The sequence below is a fragment of the Mercenaria mercenaria genome, chromosome 15 (assembly GCF_021730395.1).
Source record: "Mercenaria mercenaria strain notata chromosome 15, MADL_Memer_1, whole genome shotgun sequence".
In the NCBI taxonomy this organism is placed as follows: Eukaryota; Metazoa; Mollusca; class Bivalvia; order Venerida; family Veneridae; genus Mercenaria; species Mercenaria mercenaria.
In genome coordinates, this window is record NC_069375.1 from 29,387,922 (window position 1) to 29,406,033 (window position 18,112).

At 33.8% G+C, this 18,112-nt stretch overlaps 1 protein-coding gene across 1 annotated transcript; it reads left to right on the forward strand.

Moving 5' to 3' along the window:
* Positions 1 to 1,301: 1,301 nt before the first annotated feature.
* Positions 1,302 to 15,217, forward strand: LOC123551577 (G-protein coupled receptor GRL101-like). The gene is made up of 6 exons (XM_053524150.1): positions 1,302 to 2,340; positions 2,595 to 3,124; positions 4,050 to 4,177; positions 5,125 to 5,173; positions 10,833 to 10,924; positions 15,089 to 15,217. Exons 1-6 carry the CDS (start codon positions 1,343 to 1,345, stop codon positions 15,215 to 15,217), a joined length of 1,926 nt encoding a protein of 641 aa, XP_053380125.1. The 5' UTR covers positions 1,302 to 1,342.
* Positions 15,218 to 18,112: the final 2,895 nt, after the last annotated feature.

Genomic DNA, 18,112 nt, shown 5'->3' on the forward strand with positions numbered 1-18,112 from the left:
CATAAAGTGTGTTTTTATTACATAAAAAGAATACTTCTTATCGTTTTTATCAAATTACGTTATAAAGTATCGATAATTTTTTTGTCTATAAATGATAAATACTCGTATTAAAAGAGAAATAGTCATTATTCATGAATCGTAAATTGGATAAATATTTTTTGGGAGTTGAATCTGTACTAGTGTTTTATTAAATAAATGAATTACAAGATTTGACTGTATTTGAGTCTGCTGTAATCAAGATTCATTGTATGTTCTTAAATAAGTCTAAATTTCTTGTATTTTACACCATCTAATGGAGGATATTAATGCACGATTATTGCTGTTGAGAGTCTTCTACATTTCTACATTTTTACAGACTGAGCGAGTTGCTCATTTTTAGCTAGGCAGTTGTGGATGTGCATAGGGTTATATCATCAGCACAGGGTTTAATGAATTGCAACATTGCAACAATTGAATAGATCTAATTATTACGTATAAGATTGACATTTCTTGCTATATACACCATTTACTCAATTTTGGGACACATTGTGACCATGACGTAATGTGACCATTCAGACATGTATCCCTGTAACAATGTAGAAAACACGCATAAACATTTACAAGTCGCATGTGAAGCAAAATACATGATCGCAGTGCATTTTCCATCAATTTGTACCAAATACAGACTTATTTTGAACTTCGGACTTAATGTGACCACACTTTTTCAAGAAAAAAATTCACCGCTTCGAAAATTTCTGCAGGGTAAATGGAAAAACTTTGCCGCATTGCAGAATAATACATCGTTGGTACCAGAAAGTTGTTGACTGGATCATGGTTGGTAAAATATGTTTAAATATGATAAGAAATAGTAGAAAAACACAAAATACCTTCTAGTACATGGTGGCAGCCATTGAGGTGGACACAATGTAATAAAAAACAAAGGTCATGTGATCACCCACCCTGGATGCTGATAACACTACATTTTTTTGTTTTAACGACATCACATATAAAGTCGCTTACATGCTTATTGTACATGGCATTTGACATTGTTTTATTTTGTTAGCTTTATCGCTACACCGACATAATTAAATGAAATAAGATGTCTTTCCAGATTCTGATGGTGCAGGAAGACTCCGGATGCCCTTTTGTGCATTATATCAGGCATGGATGGGTACCTGAGTAGTTTTTATTTTTATTTTCATATGTTGATTTGCATGTTACATTTTGAAAATGGAGTTGATGAAATACTGCTACAGTTACGTTCGAGCCGAAAGATAAATATCAATCTATCAAATCAATCATTTTCATTTCAGTAACAGTTAAAGTGAACTGTTCTCATGCATATAAATGCGCATCAAGTAAAATGTGTATACCAATGGAACAAGTATGCGATGGTCATATACAATGTGTGCATGGAGACGACGAAACTCTTTGCGGTTTTCAATGTCCGGCAAACTGTACATGTGCAGGTTTTTATTCAAACTGCAGTGCGGTTGACTTCGAACTGACTACAATTCCTTCGATTCCTCAGAACACACGTTACCTTGATCTGAGCTACAACAATAAATTAAGCTTCGTATTGCAGGATGCATGGCTAAAGACTAAACTGCTATCAGTTTTAAATATATCTCATTGTCATATTGAATCAATATCTCGACATGCATTTGACAACATGAGGAACCTTCGTTTGCTGGACTTAAGTTTCAACAAACTATCAAGAATCTCCGAATTTGTTTTCGGAAGTTTGAAAAAACTTACTACACTTATACTTCGTGGCAATGGTAATATCTCAGTCATTGAAACAAATGCATTTGACGGTTTATCGCAGGTCCAGTCTCTAGATTTTAACACTATGAAACTGAGTAAAATATCGGCCGGGACATTTGCTGGATTAAATTTAACAACAGCAGACTTGTCTAACAACCGACTGACAGCGATCGAAGATTTTGCATTCAGCGATTCAATTATAGAAAATATTAACTTTGAAGGCAATGACATCAAACACTTTAATAAAGAAATATTTACTGGACTGACAGGCTTGAAGACACTAAGGACATCAGCGTTCAAGTTTTGTTGCATTCGACCAAATTATGTACGAGAGGAAAACTGCTACCCGCAAAGAGATGAGTTTTCGTCATGCGAAGACCTCATGAGAAATCCTGCGTTACAATTTTTGCTATGGCTAATTGGAGTAACAGCTTTAATTGGCAATTTCTTGACGATCATTTATAGGACCAAGTACGACAAAAAAAGACTCAAACTAGGGTTTGGAATATTTACGACAAATCTTGCAGTAGCGGATTTTCTCATGGGTGTTTATCTTCTAATAATTGCTATAGCAGATGCGGCTTTTAGGAAAAGGTACAATATATAATCACACATATTTACCGTTATAAAAATTGACAAGGTATCTTTTTCCACTGGAATAAAGTCACAGGTTACAAAACAATATACATTCTACTATAGATCTATATTTAATGTGTTCTTGAAACGGTATAAAACAATTAATTTTAAATAGATAAGGTATTCTGATTTTGACAGTATAAAATTGACATGTGGTGCATATTTATGCGTAGTTTGACTTTACTTGATTCTGAGTTTACATTTTGTTTCAGGTACATTTACGTTTCCGATTATTGGAAAGGTAGTGCATGGTGCAATTTAGCAGGAATCTTGTCTACAATGTCATCTGAAGCCAGTGTGTTGTTTCTTTGTTTAATAACATTGGACAGAATATTAATTATAAAATATCCATTTGGAGATGTCAGGATCTCCAAAGAAAAGGCAATTGCATGCACCTCATTTACATGGCTTTTCGCTGTTACTATTGCCGTATTTCCTCTTACGTATGAGCACTACTTCAAAAATATGTTTTACTCACGATCTGGGGTTTGCATTGCGCTACCTTTAACAAGAGACCGCCCGCCTGGTTGGATCTATTCACTAACCTTATTTGTCGGCTTGAATTTCATTACTTTCATAATGGTTGCATTTGGGCAGTTGTCCATTTTCTTTGGAATGAAAGAATCAACTGGTAACGCCACTACAGCTGAAGCTGCACGGAAGAGGGATTTGAAAGTTGCAAGAAATTTACTTTTAGTGGTTGCTACAGATTTTTTGTGCTGGTTTCCTATTGGAGTTATGGGTATAGATATTTTCTGTATTTTGTTTCTACATCCTTCTAATCCCCAGCCCGAAGGTAGATTTGGTGTTGTCTTACCGTCCAACCGTCCGCCCGTGCATGCGTCCGTCGGCAAATTGAAAATGCTTATAATTCAAAAGTATTTTAGCTACAATCACTAAACCTCGCATAATAATTAATAAGCACGTGACGTTTTCTCACATGTAGTATTGTCTCCTTGATTTGATAAAGGTAAGGATTTTGATTGTATCTATGTAGCCTATTGATGAATCTTAATGAAACTTAACAAAAATAAAGATCGTTATAGGACAGTGAGGCATAAGCAACTTTAGTCATGATCACTTCAGTAACTTCAGAGTTATTGCCCTTAAATGTTATACATTTTATAAGTTCCCACATTACAAAGTAATCCATTGATGGATCTGCATGAAAGTTAATACAAATATAGATCTAATCACTATAGGGCAAGCTCATTCTTCAGTAAATGCATAGTTATTGCCCTTTAACTGTTTTGAAATTCATAGATATATCTGGAAATTAAATATCTTTCAAGCTTTAGTCCCCTACTTCACTAAACAATCTTTTCGGCGGGGATATACATTCACTGAATTTGCTTGTTTAAATATAACTCGTCGTTATTTGCAGTAATTTAAAATGTATAAACGTTAGGGAAAAATCTTCTTTGCTTGAAAACAATTATTAACGGCGTCAGTTTCTTATTTCAAGGAATTATATGTTACTATATACCATCACTGCATACTTACTGACTTCGAATACTCAATTTATTGATAATTAGTAATTTCTTCTAAAACCAGTTATATACATGGGTTATGGCATACAATGTACTCGTAAATCAGATAAACCGGTTTCAAACAAAACCTAAATCAAGCATAAAATTTCAAACATATTTGACTTCTACATATAACAGGAATAATGGCCTTATCTGGTCATGTGATTTCCGGTGACGTCTATGCGTGGGCAGCTGTTTTCATATTGCCAATCAATTCAGCACTTAACCCGATTCTTTATACTTTAACTGCGATTATTGCGGGCACGGTAAGCTTACATTTTAAATGTTATAAAGAACTAACGATAAAGGTCAATACTCGTACAGCTATAAACTTTATTTACATCTGTTATGACAGAGGGTGTTTTTGTTTTGCCCAAGGTCTAGCTGTACCCTTCTATCAAATATTTGTATTTTATTGGTAGTTGTGGCTTCACACCTCAGATACGCGTATCCGTATCCCAGTCCACACAAAATACTGAAACAAAGTAATTATCCAAAATAATAATTGAGCCGCGCCATGAGAAAACCAACATAGTGGCTTTGCGACCAGCATGGATCCAGACCAGCCTGCGCATCCGCGCAGTCTGGTCAGGATCCATGCTGTTCGCTTTCAAAGCCTATTGGTATTAGAGATACTGTTAGCGAACAGCATGGATCCTGACCAGACTGCGCGGATGCGCAGGCTGGTCTGGATCCATGCTGGTCGCAAAGCCATTATGTTGATTTTCTCATGGCGCGGCTCAATTTATTTTTCATTCAAATTAAAAGTGTACCTATGCAATCAAATCAAGATGAAATTCGGAATATACATCTACACTTACAGATTATTCAGAACAACATACGCTATAATTTCATTAACGGCTCTGCCTAGTATCGAAGCTTAAGTTGCTTATATATAGCAAAATAACTTGAGTGCAATATTTTATTAACGTCTACATGTATATTGCTTCCGTCCAAGTGTGACATGTGTGTGTATCCCCTTTTGCCCAACAAAATACTGCTCCATTTAGGATTAATAAAGCAGTTGTACCGGTGTATTTGTTATCTGTATATACGTTTGATATAGTACAATACTAGCATCAGTAATCACACTCATATCCTATGGAAAATTGACCGAACAATGTAACATGTACAGAAAGCTGATAATTTGATTTTTTATCAAATAACAAGAGTGTTTGAGATTAATAATTTCTATAAATATTTTATATTTTAGAAGTTCCAACCAAGTACAAAGGACCAGTCAGTAAAACAGATCACAAAAGGTTTGTGTTTTACTTATAGTCATTGCTTCAGAATGTTTTGCATTATTTGTGTTTTATTTTTGTCATGCAGTTTGGAATGTATCTATGTACTCGAAAAACTCCGGTCCTGAAAGAATATTATCTTAGTAGTGTAAACGGAAGAAACTCGCGGGCCATCAGCGACAAACCTTTGCCGTTTTTCATTTGAAAAATTATAGCGGGCAAAGAGTTACACCAATTATGGAATTATAAACCGAGCATTAAGTTCAATCTCAAACGATTTAGTTTCGTTGTAGAACAGGTTTAATAATTTGTATGACAGTCCATTTAATGGATAGGGTTAAGATTTTAAACCATTAGTAGTTTGAGAGATTTCTTTAAATGAAAAAACAGCATTTACTGTGCTATCAATATTTTTATAGCAAGAAGAGTTATAATAATGAGTTATCTTCCTTGCATTTTTACATGCATTTCACTGATGAAAAAAAGAAGAAACAAGTTGAGTCTTTTTATTCAAATCAATGTTTAACTACCATACGCCAGAAGGTTAACTATCATATTTTTTCTTAACAAGATGATTGTAATGTCGTCGACTTGCTTATTTTTCGTATAGTTTGATCCTTTATTTCTATTCCTGGCACAAGGATGGTACCAGGATGAATATTGCATATTATTCGTTCTTGATACAGATATCACAGAAAACAATGAAATTGATAATTAACGGACTTTTTAGTCTATGAGAGGATTCCAGTAAGTCATGTATCACAAAAGCAACCGTGTCAGTACATCGTATTGTTGTAAAAACATACGTTGGATTGCAAACTAAGTTATATACTAACACATATATATAACTATATACAGGGTGGCAATGTTTTGGTATGATGATCTACCAGGGGCGAGTAACATGAGCTGTAATCCTTTATTTCAACATCATACACAGACTGAATCACCAAAGCATATAATCGACCATCGAAAAAGGGTTAATCATTATTGATTTCAAATTTACGTATAATTTTGAAGAAATTAAGCAGCAGCAAGAAATTTTCTTGTACAACTCTGAATAACTTTGTGTATTATTTTACCTATATTATGTCACTCTCTGGTGTGATTCGCAACAGAATGGTTGATAAAACATAATTTTCAAGTTAAACTAGATGTGTGTCCGAAGGACACTGGTACCCCCATCCATCCAACCCCTCAATCCTTCCTGTCACTCTACATGGCTTCCTGACTCTTGGTGGAATAATTTTCAAGATACACATGGGACACAAACTTTTGCCCTTAGTGCATATTTTTGAATTAGACAAGGGCCATAATTCTGGTGTTGGATAATGAAATCCAAAACTTTGACGCACAAACTCATATGCTGAATAATATTCTTGCATAAAAACTACTTTTTTTCACTGGGTCCGCCCATTTATTAACGGGAGAAAAATCGTGTGCAAACAAGGCAATTCACGTGCTGTTAATACATGATTTTTATTTTTGAAATGCTTTCCCAGGGACGTATATGTATTTCTGCGCAGATTGACATCTGGTATTTGCGTCTTGTTTCTTTCATAATAACCTTTTCTTGTAGCATAAAAGATGCAATCTAATCCATAGAATGTTTTGCTGTATCAGTTACCAACGCAAAATGCACTGCCCCCAACAATGTTCGTACTCGCTTCTCCCCTTGTTTACTTCCCTTTTAGACATCAGCGTCGATTCAGTTTTTGTAGATAACCGTGAATGTTTAAGAATAGCGTGTAACTTGTGCGATTGTTTGTTTTTAGGAATCACGTTAATGAAAGTATCAGTCGGATTGTTTTTATCTAATTTCTCGAAGTCTTTATATACAATGTTTGAAAGCTTGTCACTACGTTCGTACTCATCCGTACTCGAAATGTGTTCGTACACAAAATAACTCGAATGTAAAGTTATTATTCTTGAAATTGTGCTCCTGTTTACAAAATTTTTAAGTTATTGGTAATGTCCTGTTTGTAATAACGAGAGATAAAAAAAATCGTTTAAAAACCTTCAATACGTGCATTTGGAAGTGTTGTTGATCTCAGAGCCCTGGTTATGTACCTTTGGTCTCGGTCTCAAACATTCCCGCGGGCTTCTGCAGACGTTAATACACAAAAAGAAACGTGTATTATCCCTACATTCCAACATGCTTTCATGACACTAGGTCAAATATTTTTAAAATATATGGAACACAAACTTTTAAGCATTTTTTGTGTATTTTTCACTAAGTTAAGGATTATAAGTCTGATCTGGTTGAGTGAAATCCCAAACAGAACACCAGGTGTACAACTTCACAAGCTAAATGACAATCCTCTAATGTTTTATGACTCTTAGTCGACTACTTTTTGATATGCATGCAACACAAACTTGTATGCCCTTTTAGCTTATTTTTGAGTAAATCAATAACTTTGTCATCTGTCATTTTTATTTTCTTCATTTTGCATTTTTAAGATAGTTTAGAAACAAAATCTCGTATTCTAATGTACATAACATGACCAAACTTCAATTTTAAAGAAAGACCATTTTTAGCCAAAATCTGGAGGTCAGTGCCTTTAACACCACTTACATCAAAACATTTTCAAATAATATGTAAATATTCGAAACGGAATACAAAAAAAAATCCTTTTCAAACGAGAGAAGTTGGTCAAGTGCTTTAAAGATTAAACTGATGGTATTCATTCCATAAACAACAGTGGCATTGTATACACTGCCAACGGCTCTCGAAAGAAGGCTCTTCTCATAAATATGTTCTAATGATTATACAATGAAACATTTTCTTAGTACTTTTAGAGCAATATTTAAAACACATAAAATGTTTTGTCATAAAATGTGGCTTTAAAAGTCATGCATGCAGTAGATATATTTTATGTGACTGATATGGTTGACTGATATGGTTGACTGATCTGGTTGACTGATATGGTTGACTGATCTGGTGTACCTGTTTTAGTTATTCCTCTTAATGACGTATTTCTTCGTCGTGCTGTTGAAAATCATACCAACTGTTAACATGTAAACTATCGTTACTGGCAAATGCTGAATGGGTCACATTGGTCACTAAAGGCAGACAGAGAACACTAGCTGATTATATTTCCAACATTGATATACTGTTCCGTCTCAACATTTAACTACATAGCGATTGTCTAATGATTTTTTGCATACCCCTCTGTTGGCTATGTCGGCTAGATCAGGATCACGTTGAAACGCATACATTATTTTTGTAAAAGAAACATAATTTCGCTTTATTTTATTAGATGAGTTTAATGGATAACATCAATTTTATATGGAGAGTATTTTGTGTGACTTATCGATCCTTAATTCCTGTATCAGAAACGTGAAAGATCTAACACAATCGCTAAAGCAAAGTCATGTTTATCGTGCAAATTTAATATATGCGTGTCAGTGTTAGCCTGATAAGCCGACTTAGGGATGTGCGAAAAGTTATAAGACAAATTGTTATGTAGTTAAATTTATAGTAGGACCTGTAGATGTCCGTCCACTATAATGTTTCACACGAAAGACGCAAGACTCGTCCCACTTAAATCAACATTCAAAATTAAATACTCAATTTGTCCCGCTTATTATGTCCCTCCACTGAAACTCCGTCAACAAAAATGGCGAGGCAACACATAGGGCTATATCAAAGATGGCTGCTACATCCCACCTGTCCCATCCAACAAAATGACTGTGGAACCGCCTTGTCCGTCGAATCTTAGCACAACCAAACAAAATGGCAGCACATCCGCTTCGCTGCCATCTTGGAACAGTAGACACCAAAATGGCCGCGAGCTTCCCCATTTTTACACTTCTTATATTTGACATGCAAATATAGTGACGCGTTCTATTCTATTCTATTCTGTATGCTCTGTTATGATAAGTATATCTCTAAAGGAAAGCTGGATGTTGAGCAAGATTAAACATCCAACAGGAAAAGCCACGTTCCACCAACGCGGCCTTCCAAAACCATAACTCACAGCACACGAACGCACATACACGCACACGCGCACACGCACGCAAACACTCAGAAAGCAAACACACAAGGACAAAGGGGAACAAATAAAGGAACACAGTGGGGCGCCGCCTTTGAATGGTCAGTGGCAAAAACACCACTGGCGAGATTAAACCGGTTTTACTATTACCGCCCCATCCCACCATAGTCCAGAGTCAAATAAAAAATTTTCCCGCCAGGTGAATCCCTAACACACGCGATGACAACAGAATGCAAGCTATGTAAAATACAAAAATGCATTTGTAAATTTATATAAAAAACAAACCTTATGAACCAAAACGCATGCACGCAATACCTTTGCAGAAGACAGAGCAACTAGGGGAATACCCTTAACGGCTTGACGAAACAGGCCAGTGAACAGATATCTATTAGTAAATAGTGCAGTCACAATGGGATTAAAGAACTACCTATCATGTTCCGTCAGAATAAATCAAAGACGAAAGCGTAGCGTTCAACTGTAAAAGGGTTAACACTAAATATGCGATGTGTCTAAAAACAGTTGGGGCAACAACTCTTTTAATAAAACATTTTATAATTTTACCAAATACAATTTGAAAATTGCCATGACCCAAAATCGTATGAAGTTTGTAAACAAATCCCCATAAAAAAGTGTTTTGATATACTTTCTTGCAGAAGTGTCTTTAAATTACAATAAAATTCTAATCCCAAGCCTGAATTACGATAGTAGAGTTTATGTAATTAATAATGCTGAAGAAGCTTATTTCTTATATATTGATTCCGTCCATTGAAATCCTCAACAAGACAACACGGTCTGGCAAACCGAATTGATTAAAAATATATATCCCATACGATGTTGCCTGGGGTGCATCCCCATCAAAAAGGGTAAAATTTACAAAAATCAAAATATTCCCGTAAATCTAAAAACGAAGCAGTAGTGTCCGAACCGAATTGTATGTTTTGTTTAACTGCTGGGGGAGGGGGGGGGGGGGGGTGTATCGACCGATTGATAAAAAAAACGGATTATCCATATCTAATTTAAATATATCACCCAAATAGCTTGATGTATCATTAAATACTGTAATAATACAGTAATTATGTATGTCTGCATATCTAGAGAAAGGCTCAACATAAAACCTCTTTCATAACAATATGACAATGGGTGTACAATATGTTCCACGGGAATACCAAACTACATTCCTATACCTAACTTAAATATTGTTAAATAAAAAGGAAACTTTAGTAACATTTTGCTGTAAATGAAAATTAAATGGCAAGGGTAGATTTCCCGGAAGCACAAAGCAAGGAGCCGAATGTATCATTGCTAATTGATTTAGTGTTTAATGACCCTTTAATAATATAACTCTACCTATTTTTTTGTGTAATTGTAGTCTAAACTGATTACAATTATAGACAATTTTATTTTGAATAAACACTAATATGAAAATGTGATGTTTACGCGTACATATTACCAGCGTTTAAAACGTCAAATTTGACACCACGACTTACACAAACGGTCATATCATCAATTATCTTTTCGTATTCGATATGCGTTGAATTGTGGATTTGGAAATTTATGACATACAAGATTTATTTTCATACTGAAATCGTGTAGTTATATAATACAAGTTATTTTCCCCAAAACATTTATAGCACTGCTTACAAACCCATACAACATTTTACATTTGATATATTCTATATATTCAGAGACTGGGGAGAGCATGTTGACATTCTATACCATAAGCTCACGAATTACACAGAAGGAACTCCCGGTATCGAAATACAGCACACAGGAAGAAGTAACAAATCAAGAAATAGATATTTCTTTGCGTGCACTTTTAACCATTTCAGCACAACTTGCACAAGTTCTTTATGCAAATCATTGTTGCTCTTTGGGATTAAAACACTTTGATAAGAAATCGATCTATCTCAGATGTCGCAACAAACAAGTAAGTATCATAAGATCAAACATAAAATGTCATTATCCATATAAAAGAAAACAATATTGTCTTATTTTTCAAATAACAAGCTTGATGCAAAGGTCCTTGACATAAGTAATCTCTGAATTGCTAAGCAACCAAAACATACAAGGATTGTGTACGTTTATTTGAAGAATTTAGATGCTTATGTCTTGTTATGTACATTTACTGTCCTTTTCAGTTAATCGGTCAAACCTTAGATAAAGCCCTAGAGGATTAATTCTGACTTTCAGTTTTATTTTGTGACAATGTCTGCTAACGAAAAAGTAACGCTGCAACATAATTATCATTATTGTTATTACGCAACTTTCCATACAAAATGAAACGAATTGAGGAAGAAGTTGACCATAAATAAAATACCTAAGTGGATGTTGGTGACAGATTTTATTCGGATATTAGGCGGGTGCAAGGGTAATTTGTCGCGACGTTTTGTTTGGCCATATCGGAATATAATATTTTATTAATTAAACAAATCCAGATGTTATTGAGTGAAAATAGTAATCCAAATTTTAACATTTCACAATTCACTAGTTTATTAGCATCTGAAACTAAGTTAATTAAAAATATTTATCAAATTAGCGTCCATTAACCAAGAAAGAAAGTCTAAAATTGCCACCGAGAAGAAAGAATTCTAGAATTTTATATGATGTATATCATGAAAAGCACTGGCGACTTATGAACTAGCAACAGAAGAAAACGACGAATTATCACCGCTTTTACAATAACCGTCGTTATTAACAATACAATGTAACTTTAACTTGTGTAATTCACGACACTCCATCCAGTGATTAAATAATAACTCGAAACTTAAATGTTTGTAATTACATACAAAGTGTATCTTTACCAGAATAGTTGCATATATAAGTTAATACATTATCTTTGTTGAAATAAATCGATCAAATACTAGTAACCAATGCTATTTATAATTACTCAAGATAGACGGAATTGTCCGTTGTAACTCTAATTCAGTTGATTTATATTTCCTACTCCCAAGATTCAATACTGGTGTTAATTTGTGCATGTTGTATGGATATGTAACACACACGTCGTTTTGTTGCAGTGTCTGTAGAGATACTCTATTCGCCGTCTTCATCATCGCTGATAACAATTACATCACTGACATGAAAAATCAGCATCAGTACTTGCAACAGTATCACCAGCTACACACTTATCTATATCACTTGCCACATTATCATCCGTGCGTTCGGACAAATTGTATGCTTCTCGTTCATATTCACAGATTCACTGGTAACTTCATCGCTACTTCTACCAACATTGTTCTCATAATAAACACCTACATACTTTTTCATTTTTACCATCACTATCAGATGAGATATCACTATATATAGAATATATATAATTGTGTTTACGAACACTTTTCTTTGATTTTCTGCAATTTCATCACCTACTTTAAACTCATATCCTTCTTCAGTTTCTATATTACTAGCACTAACATCTACTGACACATCACGAACCACATTCTCAAATTTACCATCTCTCAATTTTAGCATCGCTAATCTCATAATCTCCTACTCCAATTTCAAACTCTAGTTATTCTAACACATTATTATCTACAACTTACTGATCCGATAATAAATCGACATTGAAATAATTCTCTATATCTTAAAAACTATTTTTGTCTTCGATGTTTCGTAATTCTTCCAACTCAGCCAAAATATCGAATGTCGACTCATCATTGTTAACGCCAATGGAATAAATTTTCTCTGCGACGTGCTGAAAAATCAAATTCACTAGGTTCAATGGCCAAAAATCTATGCTTCAACGCAAGATGGTTAACCACTTCTCCGAAACAATTTAGAAACATTATCATTTTGCAAGTAATGCCAAGATTCAATGAAGTCGTGCCTTTGCTTTATATGCCTAGTCAGGCTTTTTCGGTGTTAGTACATTCACATTTGTGCATAGGCATTTCGACATGACTTTTCAGTACGATACAACAGATAAAGAATGACTGCACTACGTCTTGATACACAAAACGTGAATTCCTCGTGCATAGAAGATAGCGGTGTATAAGTGAATTACAATATAGTTATGTTTGGCGGGAAAATGATCATATGTATACTTTGACTATCAAACTATTCACTGTTGAGATTAAAACATTCAGGAATCATATGTTACATAGTGTTCTATTCAAATATCATTTACACATTATGTCACATCTCTCGAAAGTTTGGAGTTAATCGTCATAATTTTAATGATTTATTCAATTCTTTAACTTTCTGTTTAGCTCTTTTTTTGCAGCTTTACGCACAGGTCGAGGGAAATTTAAGTTTGTATTTTGTGTGTGTCCAATATTCGTTTCGTGTTGATACAGTTAGAAAAAGAGGCTCAGAGGTCCTCTTATTATGACCAGATGTCAACTGCACTTCGGCTGATCGAATATTTCCGTCACTGCTCAAATCTTTTATTCTACCTAATTTCCAACAACTTCATGGAAGCTTGTCTTTCACTAGAATTACGTCCCCTACACAAGGTTGAGCAGTGAATTAAATTTTGCCAGTTTTTAACTTTGTTTGTCTCCTTCCCTGACAAATAACTGTGGTCATTCTCATTATCGCCAATTAGGTACACTTACTCTTGGATTTAAAGTATGGAAATGGTTTGGGTCAATGTGATATTTGAATCGATGTCGTCACTAATGTAAACTAAAGGCCTAGCGTTAGCTTCGGCCTAAACTTCTTTCAAAACTGTGGGCATTTGTACCAGTGTCAGTGGTTTACGATCCAGCTTTTTTTACTTTTTGTAGTGATTCGTTAATTAAACCAACTAGTCTTTAAAAAAATCCACCGAACCACAGAGTTCGTTCAACGATGAAGTGCTATTTAATTTTCTTTTCGGACATGATACTAAGAACATCCTCCATTTTTAGCATTTGAGCCCAAAGGAAATCAATTGATGCACTACCTGTTTTGAACTGTAGTGCAGTGTCCGAAATCAGTGAAATACAACTGTTAAAGCAAGAAGAAACTCACCAGACGACATGTCTTGCATTAATTCTAAATGGATGGCACATGTTGCCAAGCAGGTAAATAGACACACCTAGATTTTCATTGTTTCCACTGGTGACTTAGCGTATATAGGGCCTACATAATCTAATCCTGTGTTTGTGTATGGTGGCGAAGATGCCACACGTGTTTTCGGTAATATCATGGCATTTCAGGAACTTTTAACGGTCTACCTTTTCAAGGGAGACACCCATTACATTGGCGAAGTAGTGAGTTTACGGTTGCTGGGCCTTAGGGAATCCAGTACTTATAATGTATATTGGTTACCTTTTTTACGTAAAGTATGGGACATCGTGAACCTTCTTTAAGTTCTGCATTTTGCAGCCATCCCCGGCAACGATTAGCGGCAAAAGATCCTTGTCATCAATAAATAAGACAGCTGAAGTTGTAAATTGTTTGATTGTTGATTCAAATTACCAGGCAAACATCATCTAAAATTTCCTCCTTTGTCACATGTTATAATTCTTGCCCGTCTTCCGAGTTCAAATATAATTTCGCCTCTAACTTTTCTATGATGTATGTCTTTTGAGATTCCGAATCAAATAATAGGCGAACTGTTTCACAAGCAGAACTCTCTTCATGACGTATAAATATTACTGTTGTTTGCACCATCTCATTGGAGGAAATAGGCACACGGCCTTCCACGAGAACACTCTGCTCCGTAGGAAATTTATTACACCATTGATTATCAACGAAAAACGGATCATAGTCGAGACAAAAGACAAATGATGATCCAACTGATGTTTGGCTAGAATATTCGACACACTGTCTTCCATTTAACCGTTGTTTGTTTGGACATGGATGCAGTTTGAGTTGTGGCTCCAGGATGTTTATATTTCTTTTCTCTTTGCAGTGTAAAAAATCAATTGCTATAACATTTAGCTAATTGCTTCAAAAATTGACCAGACCAACAATGCTTGCAAGCACACAATAATTTTGTTTTTTTATATTACTTCAGTTGACTGGAACAGTGATGATAAAGGGAGAATTGTTCATTTCCTTCAAGCCGGAAGATAAAGCAAACGATATTTACGAGCTTGGGATGTTCCTGCGTGGTCTGATTAATATTAAAAAGAAGAAGTGTTAGAGCATTTATCATAAAGTTGTAAATTCTAAATGGTGTCTTCGTAACCCCCTAATGTCGACGCATAGTACCGTTTTTGATGATAGTATGTAACATTTTGAGACGTCATAATGATTTGGAAAAAAAACAGCTTACGTCAGAATTTTTTTTTGTCATAATATTATTCAACTATTATACATATTTTTATTTTTTATTTTTAATTGTTATTTTTTTCTTCATTGTATTTGAGATCTTTTACTTGTATGCGAATCTTTAAATATTATATATTTGCATTTATACTAAATGTGCTTTTTAAGATTGATGATCTATTCAACAATTTGCTTTAATTTAATTCATAGCTCTAATTCAACATTATTTTTATCAATTTCACATTAAACTGTTCTTGTAGTATGTGTGTATATTGATGTTACCGTACTTCAAAAACACTTTCTTGTCAATGTATAGCTTTTTGCTTAGCTATTTAGTGAAAATATTCATACACAGTTAATGCAATTTCCCATTTCAGAATTTTGCTTCTCTAGAGAGTCACACTTGTGAATAATTTATTCATTTTATTTACTTTTGAACATCTGCAGTTTTGTGTGTTCTTAACAATATCATCTTAGACACCAAATGTAATTGAAATTGACCTCTGCAACAAAACAGAAATTAAATTTGCCATAGTACTTTGTTTAATGCTGCCATGAAATAGACACATTCTAGTTAGATAATGAAGCAATGGTAACAAGATCCGTAGATTTCAGTTTAAATTTGGTTTCTTTCTAAAACTTTGCAATGGTAAAACATACAGTTCCAGATTTCTAAAAATTGTGTTACCATAGTGTTGCAGCATTTCAAACTACACTTCTTACATCTTACTTTTTTGCATGTTTGTTTTTTCTTATATATTTTTTTAATTTTTTGTTTGTTTGTTTGTTTGTTTTTAAGAGTATTATTGAAAGTTATTTGGCTTAATATTGTGAAACATACAATGTGTGCTAGACTGTTTCATGATAAACATTAAATTAAATTCAAATTTTAGTACCTTTAATTTTATCAATGTTGCTTTAAAAGCTTATGAATTTTGGTGTGTTTAGCATTTTGACAATATATTTATAAAGATAATAGTTTGATGTAGTTTAATAACAAACGATCTTTATATAGTTTAAATTCATTTGTAACGTTATTCGAAACAAAACAAAACAATACATTCATGACAACACTAAAGTATTCTTTGATTGGGTACTATCGTATCAAAATGTATATCACACTGGAATGTGTAAATGGCTTATAATATATTTTTCTACTGGTCAAAGCGAACTTGATAGTATCGCAAGCATAAATTTATTTCAAACGGTAGACTGATTTTCCAGTTTTACACGAGTTCAGATACCTTTAACGGTTTACCGAAGTACTTAATATATTGTTTCGGAATGAAATACAGAAATGTAGCATTACAAATACTCATCCAGACAGAAATCAATACTGCTATTCACCACGGAAACGTCGACTTTTGGAACACAACTAAAGTCACGATAACTTCTCATATGGTATTTTGCAGAAATCATGCGTATCAACAACTGAAATGAATTACTGTGCTGTTTTTTGGTTGATGAAAATTGGATTACCTAGATTGACAATGGAGGAGTCGTGCTGTTAAACATGTTTATAAGTTCTGTAGCAAACCAAGTCCATTAAATACTTTTATAATATTTTAGCTTAGGAGCTTTCGCATCTATTTCGTACGTCAGTATAACAATGTCACTTTTGCTTTTTAAGTTATTTGGAATACACATAAATATTTGAAACAAATACAGTCATAGTGTAATAGCTGCCATATTTAGTATTCTTTTGAGAATAAAAACATGCTACGTTTTAGGTATGCATGTATGTATTCTAATCATAACTATTAACACATATATACTTTCAATTCAAATTTTAACATCTTTTTAAATAGTATTGCAATAGTAGTGTTATTTTAAAAAGGATCCGCATGATTTCTCAAAACTTTGCCATAGAATAATTTTGGTAAAAATGTTTCAATTATTGACAACAAAAAAATAACCTCGCATTCCTGTTTTAACAAAAACATATCTATTGTTTCCGTTTCAGTTTTCTTAATTATTATTTCTTTATTATGAAGTGATTCTTTTGTTATAGAAATATTTAAAACTGTTTTAAATTGGTACGATGTTTTTACTTTGACTCCACCCTGTTCGAAACATTTTTAAATTTGCCTTGGAGAAAATGTGTTATTTCTATTATTTGTTTACTTCAATACCGAATTGGATATGCTTAAATAAGGTAATTTGCCCCAAGACAGAATAGGGTATGGTGCCAAGGTGCAATTGATGTGCCACCTTAGGTGACTATTCATATTATATTTTCTTTATATATCGTTTACATATTCTTCTCCCGTATGTGTTATAAAATAAATTTAAATGGGGGTTTGGATGAACCGGCAGTTTAACTCTCGAACCTTACTGGATCGCAATAGGAACTTCTCATGTATCACTATTACTTTATCAAGAAAGCGGATTCGATAATGATTTAAATCAACAGATGCCTTCTCCATCAAGCTAAAATATATTCAGATAAACAAGTTTAAATAAATTGGGGCAATCTAGACTAGAATATTACATATTGCATAAAAAGGCATGCGGAAGATTTATTCCGCAAATTGTTTCTGTTGAATGTATGGCTAAGGACTTTATTCAAGTTCAAAATATGATATCCTGTTTAACATATAAGATACTTTTTCTCAGTGTTCTGCTTTTTCGACTGGACAGTAAGAACATGAAATTAGCTATTTTTATCTTCTAGTGTTACGTGTTGTTAATAAAAATTGACAAAATCTATTTTGTTGTTACTGTTTAATCTGTATGCAAGTTATATTTATTATTGTAGGATAGTCACTTC